At 46.1% G+C, this 19,393-nt stretch overlaps 1 protein-coding gene across 1 annotated transcript; it reads left to right on the top strand.

Annotated features, from left to right (window-relative positions):
- Positions 1-4,171: 4,171 nt before the first annotated feature.
- On the top strand, positions 4,172-18,297 carry WNT16 (Wnt family member 16). Its single transcript, XM_074598910.1, has 4 exons — positions 4,172-4,507; positions 4,600-4,865; positions 6,763-7,049; positions 14,990-18,297. The coding sequence occupies exons 1-4, from the start codon at positions 4,419-4,421 to the stop codon at positions 15,452-15,454; spliced, it is 1,107 nt and encodes a 368-aa protein (XP_074455011.1). The 5' UTR covers positions 4,172-4,418; the 3' UTR covers positions 15,455-18,297.
- Positions 18,298-19,393: the final 1,096 nt, after the last annotated feature.

The following is a 19,393-nucleotide window of genomic DNA, read 5'->3' as shown; positions in this document are numbered from 1 at the left end:
TCCGTCTGCCACCGTGTTCTTACTGGGTGCACTTTAATTGCCGTCGTGGTCATTTGTGAACTCAGTGTGCCAGGTCTACATTAGCAAGGGGCACGTGTATTTCCAGGCTATACATACTAAAATGAAAAATAACACTGAGGAGAGCAATAATGTTAAACCTCTGGGCAAGAGGCAGGGGAGATCTCAGAGGACTATGTATGGGAGAAGAGGCATTTCTCTTTTCCTAATCTCCCTTCTTCTGCCAGCCTGAGTTTATCGAAAGCCTGAGACTCATCTGCTGAGACAACACCTCACAGAGATGCTGCAGAGTAAGGGGGCACTGTACCAAGGGTGTAAGAACCCCACCAGCATCAAGCCTGGGGTCTCCGTGCACATGTCTCCTCACGTCCTTTCTCACTGGGGGTACGGTACTCTCACAGCCCCCAAGCTGCAAACGCTCTGCTGGGGCACCACTGCTTTGCTGGGGAGTGGGACATGATGGTGGCTTCATCCAGCCCTTCCCCGCTGCCGGAGCAGGGCAGCTCACACCATCAGCGCTGCCTGCGGACCGGGAGGAAGGGAGCGGGGCAGAGAAAAGAGTCCGGGGATGGCCGGGCTGGGTCAGGCCTCCCAAGGCACAAGCTGGTTTTTGCCGATGCTGCAGTATTGTTGGAGCTATCAGCTCCCAGCAACCCTGGCAGCGTGCAGAGCTGTGCGTGGAGAGCTGCCGTACAGCTGTGATATCGGGGTATTGCCCCACACCGTGTGACAGATAAGTGAGCTCACAGCAATTCGCGGCCACTGACCAAGTGGCAGCGACCTTTACACTGACTACAAGTCTCTGCTGGCACGTGACACCTGGAAACAGCCTGGCTGCTTTCCTCGGAAGGGTTTGTCACAGCCAACACATACAAACCTTGGTGGCAACACCTAACGTTGACACAGCTCCAGTTTCTTCAACACAAAGACTCGGCACATCCCTGGTTCCCAGGGCTGACGGGCGTCATCAGGCAGCCAAGCTCCGAGGTGGGTTGAAAGCACATTTGTTGCATTAGAAGTGCAGAATTTGTGCTTGGTCACCAAACATGGTAAATTTCCTAGCTGAAGGCATAACCTGATTTAGAGAACTTGGGAGATTCTTCCATATGGATGGCAGGTTTATCTCTGCTCAGTTCTTTAAGACAAGAGGATGATGCCCCCATAGGTCAGTAGGGCCCATACGTACCGGTGGCATAATGCAGCCTGCTGTGTCCTATTCGTGCCTTCTGGGCATCAGAAGCTTCAGGAGAAGGAAAATAACTTGAACAAAGCTTTCAAAAGTGGTGGCTTGTTTAGAAGTTAACTTTGTATGTACTTGCATGCAGTAAATAAGATATCAGGCCTTGATTATAGTGAGAGCACTAGCCACTAACTTTTTCAAGAGACAATTGGTCTCTCTCTGAAACATATTGTCTGTCCAATGATCTGCTTATTCACACAGATTCTGCACGACAGAGTATTTTTCCTTATCTAACAGTGAATCAAAAATGTATGTATCTGTATTTGGCTCTGTTAAGTTCATGTTAATCATCATTAAACAGTAAATTAGTAAATGTTCAGTCAGGAAATACCACTCAGCTTAGACACATTTCCTTCTTTTTTTTTTCTTTTAACAGAGTTTATTGTCTTCTTTTTAAAATGGAAAAATGCATGCGTTTTAGTATGAATAGCCACAGATAGCCCCACCTTGGCCAGAGAAAGTAAGATAAGCGGTAAGTCTAATTTATCTCCCCTGATTTATAGTAAATTTTGATCACTGAGGCTTGGCACTTGTCCTTGGCTTGGCTTCTGGTTCACACTCACATTGCTGTCTGTCATGGAGTGAATGGGGGCTTTGAAGTGCCAGTGAATTAAAATTACAGACTTTAGCAACTTTTGGCAAATTTCAATATATTTTAGTAGATCCGCAAGGCATTGCCAAATCGTGTCCCTTTGCAGGTTTGCAAAGCACATAACTTGCAAAGTAACTTGTCTGCCCATCCCTTCCTAGTAGCCAACCAACCTATATGCAGACGCATAGCTCTAGACTGATAGAAATACTCCTGTATGCGCTGCTTTTGGCCAGGGAGGAGGATGTTGCTGGAGGGAATAAAGAAGAGACATGGTGTAAATGGCAGGCAGGAAGCTGAGCGGCAGGAGAAGGGCAGAGGCTGGGGGTTTGGTGGGGAACCAGACTGCAGCAGCCAGAGACGAGGTGCAGGGGCCACGGGCAATGGATGGGGGAGTGGTTGTAGGGGAAACAGATGGGAAGAGAGGCAGATGGGGGATTAGGACACAAATACATAGTAATCCAAACTTCTTTATATCACATGGTCATGGAAAAATGTGGTTTCCTTCCAGTCACTGCTGGAGATTGAACTGGATGATGTCAAGAAGTCCCTTACAATTTATATTAATTTTTCTTAGCATCAGCCTTCCAAAGAGCAACTGTTTCAGTTTATGCAAGTGTATATGACCAAGGGCGTTTCCTAACTACTTAATCATTATTGTAGCAAAAAAATGTAGACAAAATCAGATCCCAGCATATGGGAACCCAACAGAGAGATAAATTATTTATTGTACCATATATAAAATATGCCACAAATAGGATTGGAGTTTTTGAAATCAATATTTTTCTAATTTAAATCTTACATTGTTTTTAGCGTGTAAGATTCTGCAGCTTCTAGAGAAAACTTCACATATAAGAATTTAGTACCAAAAGCTCCACACTAATTTAAAAAAAAACCAAACCAAACCAACCAAACAAAAAAACCCGAAAAACCAAAGAGACCACAGGGATGAACCCTGTTAAAAGAACTGGCAGGAAAAAATAATGTCAGAGTGGATGATAAATGCATATAGCAGATCAAGAAGCACATAAGAAATACACGGCTGCTAGACCAGGGCTTTGATTTAACTGTAGTAGGTGGAGCCAGGAAGCAGCAATGAGGATAAAACAAACCATGTGTCCTGGAATAATTAGATAATTCTCTGACACAGCCCACACAGTTTTGGCTGGTTCAGGCCTGTTTCATGGCCGGTTCCCCGTGTTCTGTTGTCGTCCTCCATCCATTTCCCTCACTCCGGACTGAGTTCCTCTGCAACCACAAGCAGATGTTCTCCAGACTAAAATTCAGAACAAGAAAAAAAGCTATATCGGAAGGTTTAAGTAGCTTATGGGGTCATATGGCATCTGCTGAGGACTGGCAATGCTTTGGAGACCCTTTAAGAACAGGCAAATGAGCACAAAGTAGGAAGGAGACGTTATTTTATAGATTTAAATGTATCACAGACCGTGCTCTTAAAATATCTCAGCACATCCATGGGGAAAAAGACAGGGGAAACACCACAATTATGTGATTATTTCTCAACATGTTGTACTCTTAAAACACACATCTGTCATTTGAGACAATTTATTGCGCTCTTCACTTGGAGCTGTTGTCAGTCAACAAAAGCTATTACGCTAGTTTACAACTGTGTCAAATGAAAGTCTTTACAGAGCTGTCATTTTATCCAGAGTATTTTTAGTGCAGGTGTTTCACTTACACAGAAGGAAGCAGCAATATATGGAGATCAAAGAGGACGTGAAAGTCCAGAGTGCCAACACCACCTCTTCATCAGGTGCTGGCTGACTCACTGGCTTTTAACGTATAAAATGAGTAACTATTATTAAGGTAGTAGTTGATAAGAGTGTCTCACTGAAGTTAACAGAGTGGACAGAAGCTGTCCTAATGAATACTGATGTTGGCTCCGGAGCCGGTTAGTTAATACTGCTAAACCATTAGAAAACTTGAATAACAAGTGTAGGGAATGTCATGATTTAGTAACATCCGTATTTCGTGCCTTCTCTTCTCGCTGCGGATGGAATCACTGCAGACCTACAGGTTCCTCTGCCTCCAGCCCCACGCTGTCGCGCCCGCCCCCCCCGCCCCCCAGCGCTTCACATCCCCGAGGAAAGGGCCAGCACGACGGAGGGGCTGGCGACCAGCCTCACGGCTGCCGGCGGGGGCACGGCGGAGCGGTGCGGAGCAAGCGCGCAACCCCCGCGCTCCCGCCGCGCCCCGGCCCGGCCCGCCCCGGCCCGCCCCGGCCCCCGGGCGGCCAATGCGCGGCCGTGGGAGGCAGAGCCGGGGACGGAGCCGGGGAAAACATCAAACCCCAACTTTCTCACCTTGAAGGGAACCCAGCGCTGCCGATGCTGGCCCTCCCGCCGCCCTCCCCGCCAGCCCGCCCTCCCCGGCAGGGCGCTCCGACGGCTTCCCCCGCCAGCTGCCGCCTGCCCCCCGAGGAGGAGGGAGCCGAGTAGTGGGGGGGACGACGACGACGACGACACACCACTGGCGACCGTCCCCTTCGGTCCCTGCTGCCCGGGGGGCCGAGCGGCGGGCAGCGGCGGCGCGTCGGGGCTCGATGCGGCGGCCATGGGGCGCGGGCCCCCCCTCGGACCGTGGCTACTGCGGGCAGCTCTGCTGCTCGCCCTCTGCCCCGCCGCCGCCGGCGGCACCTGGATGTGAGTAGCCGGGGGCGGGAGGGAGGGCTGCGGGGCGCCCGTCCCCTCGTGTCGCCCGGCGCTGACGGGGCGGGGGGGGGCTGCTTCTGCAGGTGGCTGGGCATCGCCGCCGCCGGCGGGCCGGAGAAGCCGGGCTGCGCCAGCCCGCCGCTGAGCCGCCGGCAGCAGGACCTGTGCAAGCAGAAGCCGGAGCTGGTGCCCGCCATCCGGGAGGGAGCCCGGCTGGGGCTCCAGGAATGCCGCAGCCAGTTCCGACACGAACGCTGGGACTGTCGCCCGCCGCCCGCCGCCCGCCGGGGACCCGCCGCGCCCCCCGCCGCCCTCCCCGCCGCCGCCTTCGGGCACCAGCTCAGCAGCGGTGAGTGTCCTCGGTCCCCCCCACCCCCGACGGGGGTCCCCCGGTTCTCATCTCCCCGGAGAGGGCGGGGGGCCGGGGGCCCGTCGGGGCGGGCGCAGGGACCGGCCGGAGGAGCCGGGCGGAGAAGCGCCGTCGTGGCGGGCGGTTACCGCATCCGCCCCGGGAGGCTGACACAGGTACACGAAATGCCCCGAGCTGACAAAACCTGGCAGCTGTCTTTCCAAAATTATTGTTGCTTATTGTGATTTTTTGCTCAGTGCGTCCGTGGGTGACAGTGCCTTCAACTATACCCACTTAACTGTGTTGAAATGTTGTTATTCTTAGACTGATGTTGGGTTTATCCCCTTATGTCATAATTACTAAATGAGTGGGGTAATGACACATAGGATTTCGAAAAGGTCACTTGATTGCAGGTGAAAATCTGCTCACAGCACCATATGCAATGTGAAACGCTTTAAAATGTATCATATGTGCTCAATTAGGTGCTCAGCACCGCAAGACCAAAGCTGCTTTCCTTGCATCGACTACCAATGGGATTGCTGAAATTTACACTGAAATAGGGACATTTGGGTTCTGTATCAAATGGCAGCATCAAAGGTCTCGATCCTGCAAGTTTCTTTTGAACACTTCGCTCAAGGTTTTTGGCATAGCCATTGATGTGAACTTAAGTATTGTAGTACTTAATTTTGTGTTTGTGCGGTCTTCACTGCAATACAACAGGGAAAAAAAAACCAAACAGTAACCATGAAAATGTAAAATGAGCAATAGGAAGTGATGCATATTCCAAAAAAGAAAAGGGGAAAAAAATGGGGAGCAGTTCTGTCCAATGGGAAGGACTATTCCTGCAGATCCATAAATGAGTGCCACTGCTAACCCACCAAGCTTCACTAGTAGGTCCTGTGGAAGCATATTATGATGGTACCAGCACCTAATAATAAAATACAAACCCAATAGAGACTAATACAAACCGGAGAAACAAACAGGAACTTTCCTGCCCATGAGCAGAAACTTGGAAGACTGGAAATAACAATTTGTTTTTACACCAGTGAACATTAGTACAGTGGAATTTTAGCTGCAGTCAATGGCCAGTCATTGATTTTCAGTTTGCTTGGAGAGTATACCTTGCTTAACACGGGTTAAAGATCTGTGCCACATTATGCCAGAAGTCTCAGAGAACGGGACTGGCAGGTCCCCCCATGATTCTTCTGAGGTGTAGTGTAACAGTTCAAGGCTTTTTATACCCCTGTCTTTCCCATGGTCAGCTTATTCTAGGAAAAGCACATGGCCTAAATACCCTTCTGCCATCCTGATTTCTGCCTGGTTTAAGATTCTTAGGGCTGTTTGCAACCTTTGTGAATTAGAACAACCTCAATGTTTGCTAAATTTAGCATGAGGTAAGTTCTGGCCCTATACCAATGTAACCTGGGATCGTGACAGCTTCAAGTTCCTCCTCCAAGATCTGAACTAACCTTTTCTTCTTCTTCAAGTCAATCTGAACAGTGAAGAGCAGAGTGGACAGTAAGGGGTGGGAGGTGGTGGTTTGTTTCGGGTTTGATTATTTTTTTTTATTACTAAAACTTAATTGGCTTCAAAGTTGCTGTGGCAAGTAAAGTTCCCAACCAGATTTAGAAAGAAGTCACCAAAAATCGCGTGGTACAGGCAGCTAGAAACAGCATCATTAATAGCATGGTCATATGAAGAGGCCCTTAAGTCTTTTTTGGATGTGAACATCCACCCCTTTAAACAAGTTAACTCTACCGACCAAGCTGTGATGACTTTAAACTTGTAACTGTTGCCTTTTAATAATAGTCTGGCTTGTAAAATCGCTTTCTCCAGCTCCACCAGGACAGTAGTCGGGGGGAGTGACGAAGTAACCCACTGGTGTGTTGCTTTGCAGGCACGAAGGAGACTGCGTTCATTTACGCTGTGACGTCGGCGGGCCTCGTGCACTCGGTGACGCGGTCGTGCAGCGCGGGGAACATGACGGAGTGCTCCTGCGACACGAGCCTGCGCCACGGCGGCTCGGCCAGCGAGGGCTGGCACTGGGGCGGCTGCTCCGACGATATCCACTACGGAATGTCGTTCAGCAGAAAGTTCCTGGACGTGCCCCTTAAGAACCTAACGGGCAAGAGCGGGAGCGGGCTGGCGGCCATGAACCGGCACAACAATGAGGCTGGGAGGCAGGTATGTGTCGCCGTTCGGAAACGGCAGCAGTTGCTTGTTCGCCTTCATTGGCAAAATGGCATCAGCCAAACGAGGCCTGGCCTTGGCCGCGGGTACAGATGGGGCCAAGGGCGAGAACAGCACTAACGTTGCCAAGGCACATGGGTGCAAACTCGGAATCAGAGCTGGTTTTAACTAACTGACTAAACTGCACAGGTTAAAATCAAATCCACAGAATTAGAATTGGATCTGGAGTGCTAATCAGAGTTATCTTAAATAGATATTTGATATTCTGTAGCAAACTTGAAGTAGTCTTGTTATCAGCATAATACAGTAGGAGTTTTTTCACTGATTATTCTGTTATTATCATGGCCTGCATTTATTAATTCTCTCTAATACTGAATGAGCAGGCAGCCTGGACATGAGGCATCGTGACCCATCCACAGTCTGGGTCTAAATCGTCTAAAATCGTTCAGAGAGGGAATCGAGAGTTAACCTTCCATTTAAAAAGATGGGATGGAAATGACACCTCTGTTTTAGAGTAGCCCACTGGGTAGGGCACTCGTTAGAGAAGTGAGAGGAGACTGGCTTCGGATAGCTTTTCTTCAGCCCAAAGGTCTTCAAACCCACAGTTGCAGAGGAAATGTTTGGGGGGAGTGTGTGTGACGTTAGGTCCTCCTGTCCTGTTCTGCAGAGGATGATAAATAAGGGCAGAAACAGCCAACACAGGGAGATGTGAGTCTGTAATCTAGTGCTCGGGGCTTACATCTGGAATGGCAGAGACCTAGATGCTGGCTCTTGCTTTAAAATTACTTTCTCTGCTTTACCTTGGAGTTTTTAACTCATAAGTATTTAATGGCTCTCTCTGGACCCATAATACCTTAAATCTGTTCTGCTCAGTGATGCAGCTATAACTAAAGTAAAGAAATGTAGACCCTCTGTTTTTCGACTGCACGTGCTGATGGACTCCGTTGTAACTCAGCAATTTCCTGTAGCCAGAAGCAGCATCAGAGTGGGTTTGACTGAAAACAACTTTCCTATCCGCCATAGGTGGGGAATAGCCATAGTAAGCCGTCATAAGACTCATGGAGGTATCATTGCAAACTATTTTAATTTAAACTAATTTTTACAGTTTACAAGGTAATATATGTTATTCAATTTAATTAAGTAATATAGTTGGAAAACCAGGAAATCTTTCAGGGACATAAGCCCTTTTCTGGACTGAAGTAGAAGAACCAAACTCTAAACCTAAGTAGATGCTGAGAACAGTTACCGTGAGTTTAATTAGATGCCAGTCAGCTAATTCATCTCCAAGGGAAGGTGGTTGGTATCGTGTAGTAAGGGATGTTCATAAGAGGAACAGAAGATTAAGTGATTATTTCCTTAGGGAAAGAGCAAAGGGTCATTTATGAAGTTTGTAGAGAGGAATAGTTAATGGAGATAATAATCTACATAAAATTATCTGTCTTAATTTAATTATTTTTAATATACAGTACAGATATGTATTTTTATTTTAATACTCATGTTTGTCATTAGACAGTGCCATTTTCTCGGATCAGGGTGACAGTGGAAGTGTAGGGAAGAAGGCTGCAAGGCTCCAGAGGAACTTAAAAGAAAAAGAGAGATGTGGTTTCTGTGTTTAGGTGGCAGCGATAGAGGTCTTCCCTTTGATACCTTTCTCTTGTCTGCCTTTAGCTTTATGTTAGCAGCAGCAGCAGTTTGCTGTCCTTTTGTCTTCAGTGACAGTGTTGGCTTATGGTCTTCCCATCCCATCCTTGTGCTCGTCACTCGTTGCTGCAGGTGTGACAGCACAACTGTCCGGGGTCTCGCTGTACCAAGGAACCATTCAGCTTTAAATAATAACGCACACACACAGAGCCTAGAAGAGAAACTTTTCTTTTGGTGTTGCTTTCTTTAAAGTTCGATCAGTTCCCTGATCTCCTCTATAGCGGTCACACAGGCCTGTGTCACGGGGACAGGACTGACTGGCAAAGGGGAAGGGTGCGTTCAGCCAAAGATAACGTATTTTCAAACAGTGAGATAAAGCTACAAGGGGTTGGAAGATGTGGTCAAGCGAGTCTTCATTTTCCATCAATCCAAGTTGTCTTAGATGACGGTTACATGCACGAAAATCTAATCGATTATGAGTCCACATCATTAATGTCATGCAACTGCAGCATCTTCTATTACTATTCATGTTGAGCGGTACCTCTTACAGTATATAACTTCATGAAACCACAGTTTTAGACTAGGCTGGCAGTTTCTGGGAATGGGGTAGAATCTGGCCCAACAGGATCTGGTAGGTCCTGAGCATCTTTTGGGGTTTCAGGCTTTTCACAATACTGAGCTTTCCCACAAGGCTTTCAAAGTACACTGTCACAGGCTTCTTTGATTCACACAAAACATACGCTCATTCCTTTTTCAAGACACAGTGGGTGTTTTTTTTAAAAAAAGCATCCACTGCAAGCCTGAAAGGCCAGAAGACCCTTATTTCACTGGTTTTGTGTAAATGGTGTATTTGTTGTTCATTATCTTGGAAGAAAATATGCAAAGTATTTAGTCAGCTTCCGTGCATAAATATTTTGTAACTTAATGGCAAACTGTAGGATAAAGCAAATATTTTGACCACTGTCCAGAGTGAAAGAGAATGTTTATCGTTGGTACTTGGGATGTCTAGCAGCAATATTAGCTGAAGTAAAGTTTAGCAGAAGTCTTCATTTTTGTAGTTTCAAAATCCTTGACTAGGAGATGTTGGAAAATGTTGACCTTCATGTTTTGGGGCTTACAAGAAGGATGTTTTGCAATATATTTTGGTACCTTATGACCTTTTGTAATAAATACTATCGTGTTCCTGGTTCTCTGTCTTGCAAGAGCAGCCTTCCAGGGACAATACTTCTGTGTTTGTTTGGAGTTACTAATGGAACTGGTATGTGCAGAATTCTCTTGTTCCTTTCCCATTTCTGTATAAAATGCTACTTTACATTTCTACACTTCATAGTTAAATCCAAGATATGTCAATCTTAAAATAGTAAGGGACCTCTGGCCGAGTTGTCCACTGCTTAGCGTACTAACCTGAACGTCAGAAGATCTGGATTTCATTCCTTATTCTGCCACAAGATAAAAGTTCATCATCTTTTAGCATTGTAATGTTCAGTGTACTTGGATGTACGTACGTGAGTCGGGCACCTCTGCTTCTTATGAAAGGATAAGGGGAGTCAGGCACTGTGGATTGACTATTGTTGCATTCGTGTTCTTTTACTGATGGAAGAATTCTGCTCAGTTTCCCGCTTGTGGAGATTTATTTGACTGGCGGGACTGGTGTTCTCACATTGAATTAGCTTGGCTCATCAGAGAGTTTATTTTTACTGATACTTGTGTGGGTTGGTAACAGACTCACCAACAGTCTGCAACTGTTCTTAAGTGCTGTACCTTCAGCAGGACATGTGCTTTTATTCATGAATAGTCCTATTAGCTCTACCAGTGGCTTAAATTAGGCTGTTTGATTAGAGGCATCGATTCCCATTGCAAAACAAGTACTGGCAGCCCCTGTCTCACAGCTGAGACCAGTGCCTGCAAACGGAGAGCTTAGCTTGGAGATATTAAGCATTAACTGGCAGTAAGGGGTATACAAACTGTGATTCCACTGACACTCTCCTTTGCTGCACACCAGTCCCTGCTTTCTGCCCATCCGCCTGTTGTAGCCACGCGTTCCCACCCCAGGCCGCTCCCTCTGTTAATTGCATTGGAATGGTGAAAGGAAGTCAGTCTAAAAATGATCTTTTTTTCAGGTTAATTTTTAACACAGAACAGTGTTCAGCACTGTATCCAGTTCATCACTTAACCCTCCTGTTGTGCTAGTACCACCGGGGCTGAGGGCAGCGAGTGGCAATAGGGGCAAAAGGAACTGCTCAGGTGGGCTTGTGGCCGAACACGACACCCATGGATCCTGCTCAGTTCCACACTGAGCATTTCTCACAAGCAGGCAGTCGGTTTCGTGACCAGCCTAAGAAAACTGAAAACCTGCCCCAGCTTCCACAGAAGGAAACATCTATCCATCGTGTTTCTGTGAGTAACGGTGCTCCTCTGAAGTTCTCTACGCAATTTTGTCCCTTAGGGAGAATCCTCTCATCATGCCATGGATAACTGAAAAGATTCGCCACGTGAATCTAAAGGTGTGAAACTGCGCACTGGTTGTGGAGTCAGTCTGGAAGTCACGCTCCCAGTAACCTTGGGCGTCCCAGTAAGTCTGTGTGCTGCTGAGACACAGGCGTGTGTCGCAGCCACGTCCCACCAGAAGGCTGTGTTGGCTCTGTAGGCACCATCTTAGGTTTGCTTGCAAGAAAACAGCAAGACAAGGTTCCTAGTCCCTAAATTTTGTCAGATGTTGAACTATGGGGATTTGTTCATTAAAGTTCACATGGCAGCCTGACATCCAGCGGCATGGTTTGTGATCCACCAAAGCAAGACGTCAGCTCCTTGTCATGACAGTAGAGGCAACCCAAACTATGCTGGAATCCAATCAGAAAACTTGCCCACCCTAGCAGCTGTGAAGCAATAGCCTGGGGTCATGCACAATTGTGATGACACCATCAATCATTCTACAACAGAGTGGATCAAAGCTTCATGTGGGAATCCTGAGCAACACAGAACAAAACCACAAATGTTTGTAACTGCTATGGATGTTCTTGGTGCTTCTGCACTCGATCACATTTGTAGCTCTAGCATTCGTCTGATCGTCCATACACTGCTAATATATGCTGCATTTTTATAGTTTGATATCAATCGGAGATGCCAACATCAGTTTCAGTTCCTGTTTAGAAACTCCCTTTAGTTTTCATTAATTCATCCTCAGAGAAAGACGCTGGGTGTCATCTGCTGGGCTACGTGCCCACGTGGAAGTAGCTCACCCTTAGCCGCTAGCAGACATGTCCAGTGCTTCCTCTGACAATTTCGGGATCCTTCTGCCTCATCCAGATTTTACTATGCCTGATTTTATCAGTCTTAGAAGTACACTTCTTTCCCCAAGCCAACTTGTTTATTTTTCCCCTGTTGTTTCTTCCCTAGTTAGTAACCTGTCATACTGCAGTGAAAGCAAGGATTACATCTGTAACTTTGGAAATCTTGTAGTGTAACATGATTTAAGACTACTTTGAGATTCTCGTTACTTGCCTTGATATGAATGACTAATCGTTAGAAATTGGAAAATACCATTAAATCTCTGTTGGTAAATTGTGTGTATGATTTATCTTTTGACAGCATGTTTCTCTTTTCCTTGACATTTTATTAGGTTATCTGTATTCTGACAAAGACTTTTTGTTGTTGGATCTCAAAATCTCACCTGCCTTCATTACTGTTACCTCTTAACGATGCATATTCTGACTACCCAGTGATCTCCTTATTGATAGATTCTTCAGATACGAGCATATGGTCAAGTCTGTTTATTAAACAGAAACTAGCCTGTGAAGGAGAGAAGAGAAGTATCTACAAGAATTGCTGCCAGTTGATTTGCCACTGAGAGGGTCAGTGCGTGCTCTGGGGTGAGCATCTGCTTGTTGCAATGTTCTTATTTCTTCCAGAATCGGCAAAAATCTCCAATCTCACAAGCAATGCACAGACCCTGGCAATACCTCCTGTACTGGTGCGTCACTTCACCAGGTGTGGTTTGCAAAGGCTGACGGCTGTTCTAGGTCAGGGCATACACCTGCTCTTTCTTGCTAATGGTTCTTTGAATGCCTTGCCTGTTTGGCTTCCGTAGTAACCTCTACCAACAAATAGGTCCTGTTCATTCACCAAAGCTGTGACTCCAAGCAAACACTTTGGTCATGTGTATTTTTAATAATGTTTGTAGAGTTATATGCAAATACCAACTCAGGCTTGTGTCAATATCTTTGGGGCAGAACGTGCCAGGAGGCCTCAACTCCCACTGAAATCGATGGATTTAACCATGTTGGACTCGTCCCAAACTTCCGTGACCGCATTCACCATGATGAAAATTCCTAGTTTAACACACAGGGTAGAAACAGCTCGTTTTATCTGCTCCATGCCTTGACTAGCGCTGAAACTTTGAGGATGGCGTTTGTGCTGCTTGAGCTACAAATAATCAGGGACTCAAGTTTATTTCTGGTTCTGCATAGGGTCAGTAGGGCTCGGAAGGATTTCAGGGCTCTGATCTCGCTGCAGCATCAAGGCTTAGGAACAGGCAGAATTGAAAGTACTTTTTCAGGGAAAACCAGAGGAGGATGTTAGATAGGCTTGTCTTCTGTTTTTTTCTTCCCTAAGACAATTTGAGAAAAATATAGATTGACAGCGGTTAATACTTGTGGGGGCTGTGGGGTAGCTGAAGGTTTAGGGTGAAATTTAATAAACGTCATGAAGGTTGTGGGAAATAGTGGTTCCTCGGCAGAGGAATAATTTGAATCTGTATTGTCCTTGCTGCATGAGAAGTTTCCAGAGGAATTTACTATAACCTAATTTAAAATTCACACTTGCTGGTACATTTCCCAATTGCCTTCATTGTGGAAATTAAATATGGGGAGAAAGGTTAGTAAAATGGAAGGTGGTAACATGGGCTTTCCACACCATTAACATTGGCCCATATGAGTCTAGAGGATGGCTCCAGAGAGTTCGTTAATAAAAAGGTAAAACAAAACAAAACAGAAATTATGATACCTTGTCCTTTTGCTGTATCTGGGCATGAGACGATTTTTCTGTGCACTTTTCCAAACTCTCATGTGAGATGTGTCACAAGTCTAATTGTAAAATTTCATACTATGACTATTAGATATTCCAGAGGGAAGTATTATATTGATTGTCTGCTGACTATTTGAGTTGTAGTCCCAGATAAAAAAAGTTACTGCTTGTTTACAGATTCCGGTTCTTTGAGGCTTGGTCTCCTATAAACTGAGCCAAAATTCTTGTGTGTTGCAAAAGCTTAACGCAGGCTGCAGATTCCCACTGTTGGTCAGACTCTTCTTGTTCAGCCCAGTGCGTGCTCCTGCATGGGCAAGGAAAAGTCGCCTATCTAAGGGTATTGTAATGTTGATAATAACTGTGGAAATTTTGCTAAAACATTGAAAGTTATAAAAGTAATATGAACACAACTATTAAATTGTGTTAAATAGAGACATTATGCAACTGGAAACACTAGAAACCCACGATAGTATTTGTATGCCTGAATTACAAGAACAGGACTTGATTCTGTAAGTGAGAAGCACCTGAGATTTACTCCAGAATACCAAAGTTGAAGATACCTTTGCTGAGCTATAGTGGCTCCTTTGATAGACTTTCCATGGAGCTCAGAGACGTGGGCATCTTCCTGCTCTTCCAGATCGGGTCTGCCCCAAGGCTTCTCCAGGCTGAACCCTGTGCCGCTTCGGTACGGAGCCGCCGCGGTCCCACAGATGCTGTTCTGAGACCTCAAGCCATTCCTGTGGTCTTAGTTGCAGAATCTCTTGTGAATATTTAGTGATCTTGATGGTAGCCACAGGGCACCCTTAAAAGATGGCATAGGCCTGCCCAGTAAATGTCTTCCAATGTAGGAATGGTGCCGTCACCTGCCCTATCCCTGCTTCCCCCCCTGCTATTCCCCACAAGGGCTGTTTGCATTCCAGCAGTGGGAGGAGCGACACAGGACGTGTCGTTTCAGGTCTTTAGGATCCTCCAGAATGAAAAGCCAGACAGAAATGCAAGCTTTCATTATTGTGGTTTGATATTGCTGCGTTATCGCCGTTGCAAAGTGCAAATGCAGAGTGCTTCTGAAGGTCAGGCTTCTCATCGTGATGGTCCAGAGTTGGAAACCTGATTCCTAACACGTATCCTCCCGTGCTTTGGTTTCCCCATCACTGAAATGGCAATGGCAGCTGTAATATTAAGTACTTCGAGACCACTGTGTTACTGATGTCAGGCAGTATTCCTGATGATTGAAAGACCATGTCCAAATGTCGTTCTCCCTTTGCTTTCAGGCTGTAGCAAAGCTGATGTCTGTGGATTGCCGTTGTCACGGTGTTTCCGGGTCCTGCGCTGTGAAAACTTGTTGGAAAACAATGTCCTCCTTTGAAAAGATTGGCCGGTTCTTAAAGGATAAGTATGAAAACAGCATACAAATATCAGACAGACTGAAAAAAAAGCTACGCAGGAAAGAGAAAAGCCAGCGAAAAATACCGATCGGCAAAGAAGACCTGCTGTATGTGAACAAATCGCCCAATTACTGTGTCGAAGACCAAAAATTGGGGATCCCTGGGACTCAGGGAAGGGAATGTAACCGTACCTCAGAGGGCCCCGACGGCTGCAACCTCCTCTGCTGTGGGCGCGGGTACAACACCCACGTCGTCAGGCATGTGGAACGGTGCGAGTGCAAGTTCGTCTGGTGCTGCTATGTGCGCTGCCGGCGGTGCGAGACCATGACCGACGTTCACACCTGCAAATAAGATTAAGTACAGACAACACGGCCAAACCCGCACTGTTTGGTACACACAGTAAGGCAGCGGTGACTCCTGCCGTGCGGGATTGCAGGGGGATCAGCCTCAGGGGGAATGGGTATGGCCAAACGATGGGTAGTCCAAGCGTTTGGCCTGTGTGAAAGCAACAGAGCGAACAGCAGCCTGCACACAGGGACAGGTAAAACCACAAAAAAATGATTCCCGCTGACCCGTTTGAACATGTAACTCCATGAGCAGGAACAGATACTAAACTTTCCAAGTCTTTAATAGCCACAACATCATGAAGATCCATGTGGTCAGTAGGTACAGTGGAGAAAACTCAAGATCTTGTTAGCCAGAGACTGAAGAGTTAAGAGAGCATGTAAGGCACGGTAGATATAATCCTTATGTCTGTATTTTTTAAAATTGGGACTAGATGGTTCATTTCTGCAGGCTTTAGGGAAAAAAAACTAAGATAGGGGAAATGTCTTGCTGTTGACCATGAAGCACTTGCTTTGCAACTGTTTGGAAAGCTGTCTTCTGCACGATATGCAGAAAAGTGTGTGTGACTGCGGAGAGCTGGGCACTGCCTGGGTGGATGAGGAGGGTCCATCGGCATGGAGCAAGCTGTGTCCGGAGAAGAGGGGCTGGAGCACGGCTTGGTGAATGTGTACCAAATAGCAGCCTCGGTATTTTTTATAGGTTGTCTTTCAAACGCACAAAGGACAGGTCTGAGGAGGGACAGAAATACAGTTTACTCTTTGAAGGAAATAAAATCCTTCGCAGGCATTTCCTCAGTATCTGAACACATAATTGGTGAGTCAGCCGGTTGTCACCCCACTGTTGGACTGTATGCAGTAACCTGCCATGTTGAACCTTGCTGGTGGTTCACCATCATTTTGACAATTAACCATACGAGATTCAGCCCAAAGAAATCTGCCATAAAGCAAAAGATTTTTTAAAACATTGCTGTCTCTTATAGAAGCAGCAGCTAGAACTTTTCATTGCATTGCATCCTAAGTAAGTTCAATGCACAATGTAATTTATGGATTGGCTCACACCACTAAAATATTTAAACTGTTATTGAAAACATTTTCTCCCCCCTCCATATGTTGGCTCAATTTTATTTTACATCTGTGAAACGTTGTTTATTTTTATGCAATGATTTAATGCCTGGCTTAAAAAGCATCATGTGAAAGGATTTCTGTTGTTTAAATGTGCAAAGACCTATTTTTGATAAGACAAGAAAGTTTATATTTTGTAAATATTTAAATTATGCAAGTTATGTAAAAGGTTTCCAAAACTAATGTGATAAGATTACAGCCTTGACGTTTGTTGCTTAGATATTTCTTACTATTGTAGTAGCCTTTAATTGATTTTTATTTGCATGTGCAGGGGAAAATTAGAGAATTACATAAATGTTCTTATTTTTACCATCAGGGTGGTTATAAATATTGCAGGTAATACACACTGATGAGAAACACTTACTATGATTTTCTAAATGATCAGCTGATTAATATTTTGTATACTTTTTTATTCTTTTAAATCCATTTTACAAGCAGTGAAATCCCGGCTCCAGCGGTAAGCGCAGAACTCCCACTGACATCAAGGGGACTTGCAAGGGTTTGCAATCCCTTAACTTGTTCCAAACTGACAGTCAGTTTTTAGAAAGAAATCATCTTAGACAGTTTGGTTAAGGCTTTCAAAGTTACTTTGAGGAATTAATTTCCTAGTTGTCAATTATTTTCCCATGAAAGATGGTGACCAGATTCCCTGTCGCTCTTTATCAGATGTGTAGGTCAGGAAGAAGCAAACAAAATCTTCTGTGTTGTGGTACTTCACTGCCTTATGTGGAGTATCTTAGGAACATCAGTTCAGCAACCGCAAAGTCCTTTATCTGTTGGGTTTTTTTTGGACCTTATCTCCACATTTGGCTAGTCTGTCTCCATTGACCTAGCCAGGTAATTATCCTGAGGCCACAAAATCTGCTGTCTGTGGGAAGGGGGCTCAGCATACCACTCGCTGTCACTGGAGGGTGCAGCACCCTCCCTGTGAAAACTTGGATGCAGGGGACGCATCCTGGTGGAAGACCCTGAAGAGAGACTTGTAAGCCCCTGGTTGTTCCCATCTTCCAGCGATGAAAATACACCCACAGTCTCCCCAGGCCATGCCACAGCACCTATTGGCAGCATGGATGGGACATGCTGCTGGTCACCGTTGATATGAAGGTGTTGTAGAGACCACCCCTCTCTCCCTCTCTCTGAATCTGCCCTACCTCAGGCTGCTGGCAGAGGTGAGTGCCTCGGAGCCCTACGTGAGGCTGCTCCTACCAGTGCCTCCATGGAGTTCAGTGTTGAGGTCACAACTGTTCTGTTGTGTGGGGCTCCAGCAGGAACCAGCTGCTGGGAGTTCAGTGTGGAGGCCAAGAGCTTCTCTTGAAGCAGCCCTGATCTGTGTCTCAAGACTACCTTAGCTTTTACCGGACTGAAAGGTTCTTCCATGCCTGATCTGTAAAGCAAGGAAAATTGCTGATGCACATCTCGGTATGCCTTAACTTCTGGCAGTGCAGGAAATAGGGAGAAAATGATCCTGGATTCCTGGGTCTAAGGTTGGATTTGCCCAGGAGAAAAATCTCAGTAGGTTGTTTGTGTGGGTTTGAAGGGGAAGGGCACTCCCATCAATGTTGCATGGAGACGTGGGGCAGTCATGATGCAGCCAACACAGACGGGGTGTCTCTTGCCTGCTTGGCTAGCCACTATGTAAGGCTGCGGTATTTTTGAGAGCTCATCTAGTTCCAACAAGATATCTTTCTGTTCTTAAATGTTGTTAATAAAAGATTTTTTTCTGGTTTATGGGGGGGAAAGAGTTTATTTTTTTCAAAGAGTGGCAAAAGGCAGCAAAGGCAAGTGGCAACACACATGGTTTATGAAAGCTATAATGGCTGAGCCAACAAGGTAATGGGTTTGAAGCTTCACTGGCAGCAGAAGGACCCATCTTGCCTCTTCAGAAGCTGAAGAAAGGTATTTCATGGGAAGTGGCATTACACTGTCTGCACCAAGGGCAGAGCACTGGTGAGAACAAGCACAAGCGACCCAAGGGGCTGCTCCTCGCTCTCCTGCTGCACCAGCGTTGGGGGCTTGGAGGGGGAAGCAGAAGCAAAGCTGAGTGCGCTGGGGAGACTGGAGCATCAGCCCCTCTTTACCTATCACAGCTGCAACTGCTGTTTAAGTTAAGCTGCGCTGTAACTTACCTAAGTTACACCCATAAAACTAGTTCTGGATGGGCAGCATCTGTAAAAGCCATCCTGGACGGGATCAGGATGTCAACATTGTTTTGTAGTGGCACTGGGGCTAAAGGCATTAGCTGACATCTACTGCAGTGTTTATTCCAGAAAACTGCCTTTGCTCCTTCCACGCTCTGGAAAAGCTCTCCTCGGGTGAGAGCGAGAGGGGGAACCATCTGTGAGACAGCATGCCTCCGCTTTCAAAGAGGAGCCTACGTACGACATACGTGGTTCAGCTACTTCTGTGGGCATGTGGCACTGGAATGAATTTAATTCACTCGGTCTAATAGGGTGGGGTTTTTTTCCCAGTGCTGGGACTGGAGGATCAAGGTTGTTGACTTTGAAACCAGAGCCTTATAATACTCTTGTACAGCTTTGCAATAATACATCCTTTCTGTTTGAAAGTAGCTACGTGTGTGCTTATCTGAGCAAGCGAGATTAGAAAGAAAATTGGAAAGACATTCACAGCTTTAGTGGGGGAAAGGTCTTATCTCAGTCCTGTTCCCTCCCACTGCCCTTTTATGCGTGGAGCAGCAGTTTGTGAAAAGTAGCAAACGTACGAAAAATGCCACAAGTTTACTTTTTGAAGAAAGGAGGATTGTAACCTCTTCTGAAAGTGAAAAAGATAGATGCCATTTTGGAAACAGAAATGCACGTGCACTGGC

The sequence above is a fragment of the Larus michahellis genome, chromosome 1 (assembly GCF_964199755.1).
Source record: "Larus michahellis chromosome 1, bLarMic1.1, whole genome shotgun sequence".
Classification (NCBI taxonomy): Eukaryota; Metazoa; Chordata; class Aves; order Charadriiformes; family Laridae; genus Larus; species Larus michahellis.
The sequence above is the reverse complement of the archived record's forward strand: the minus strand, read 5'-3'. Positions and strand labels throughout refer to the sequence as shown.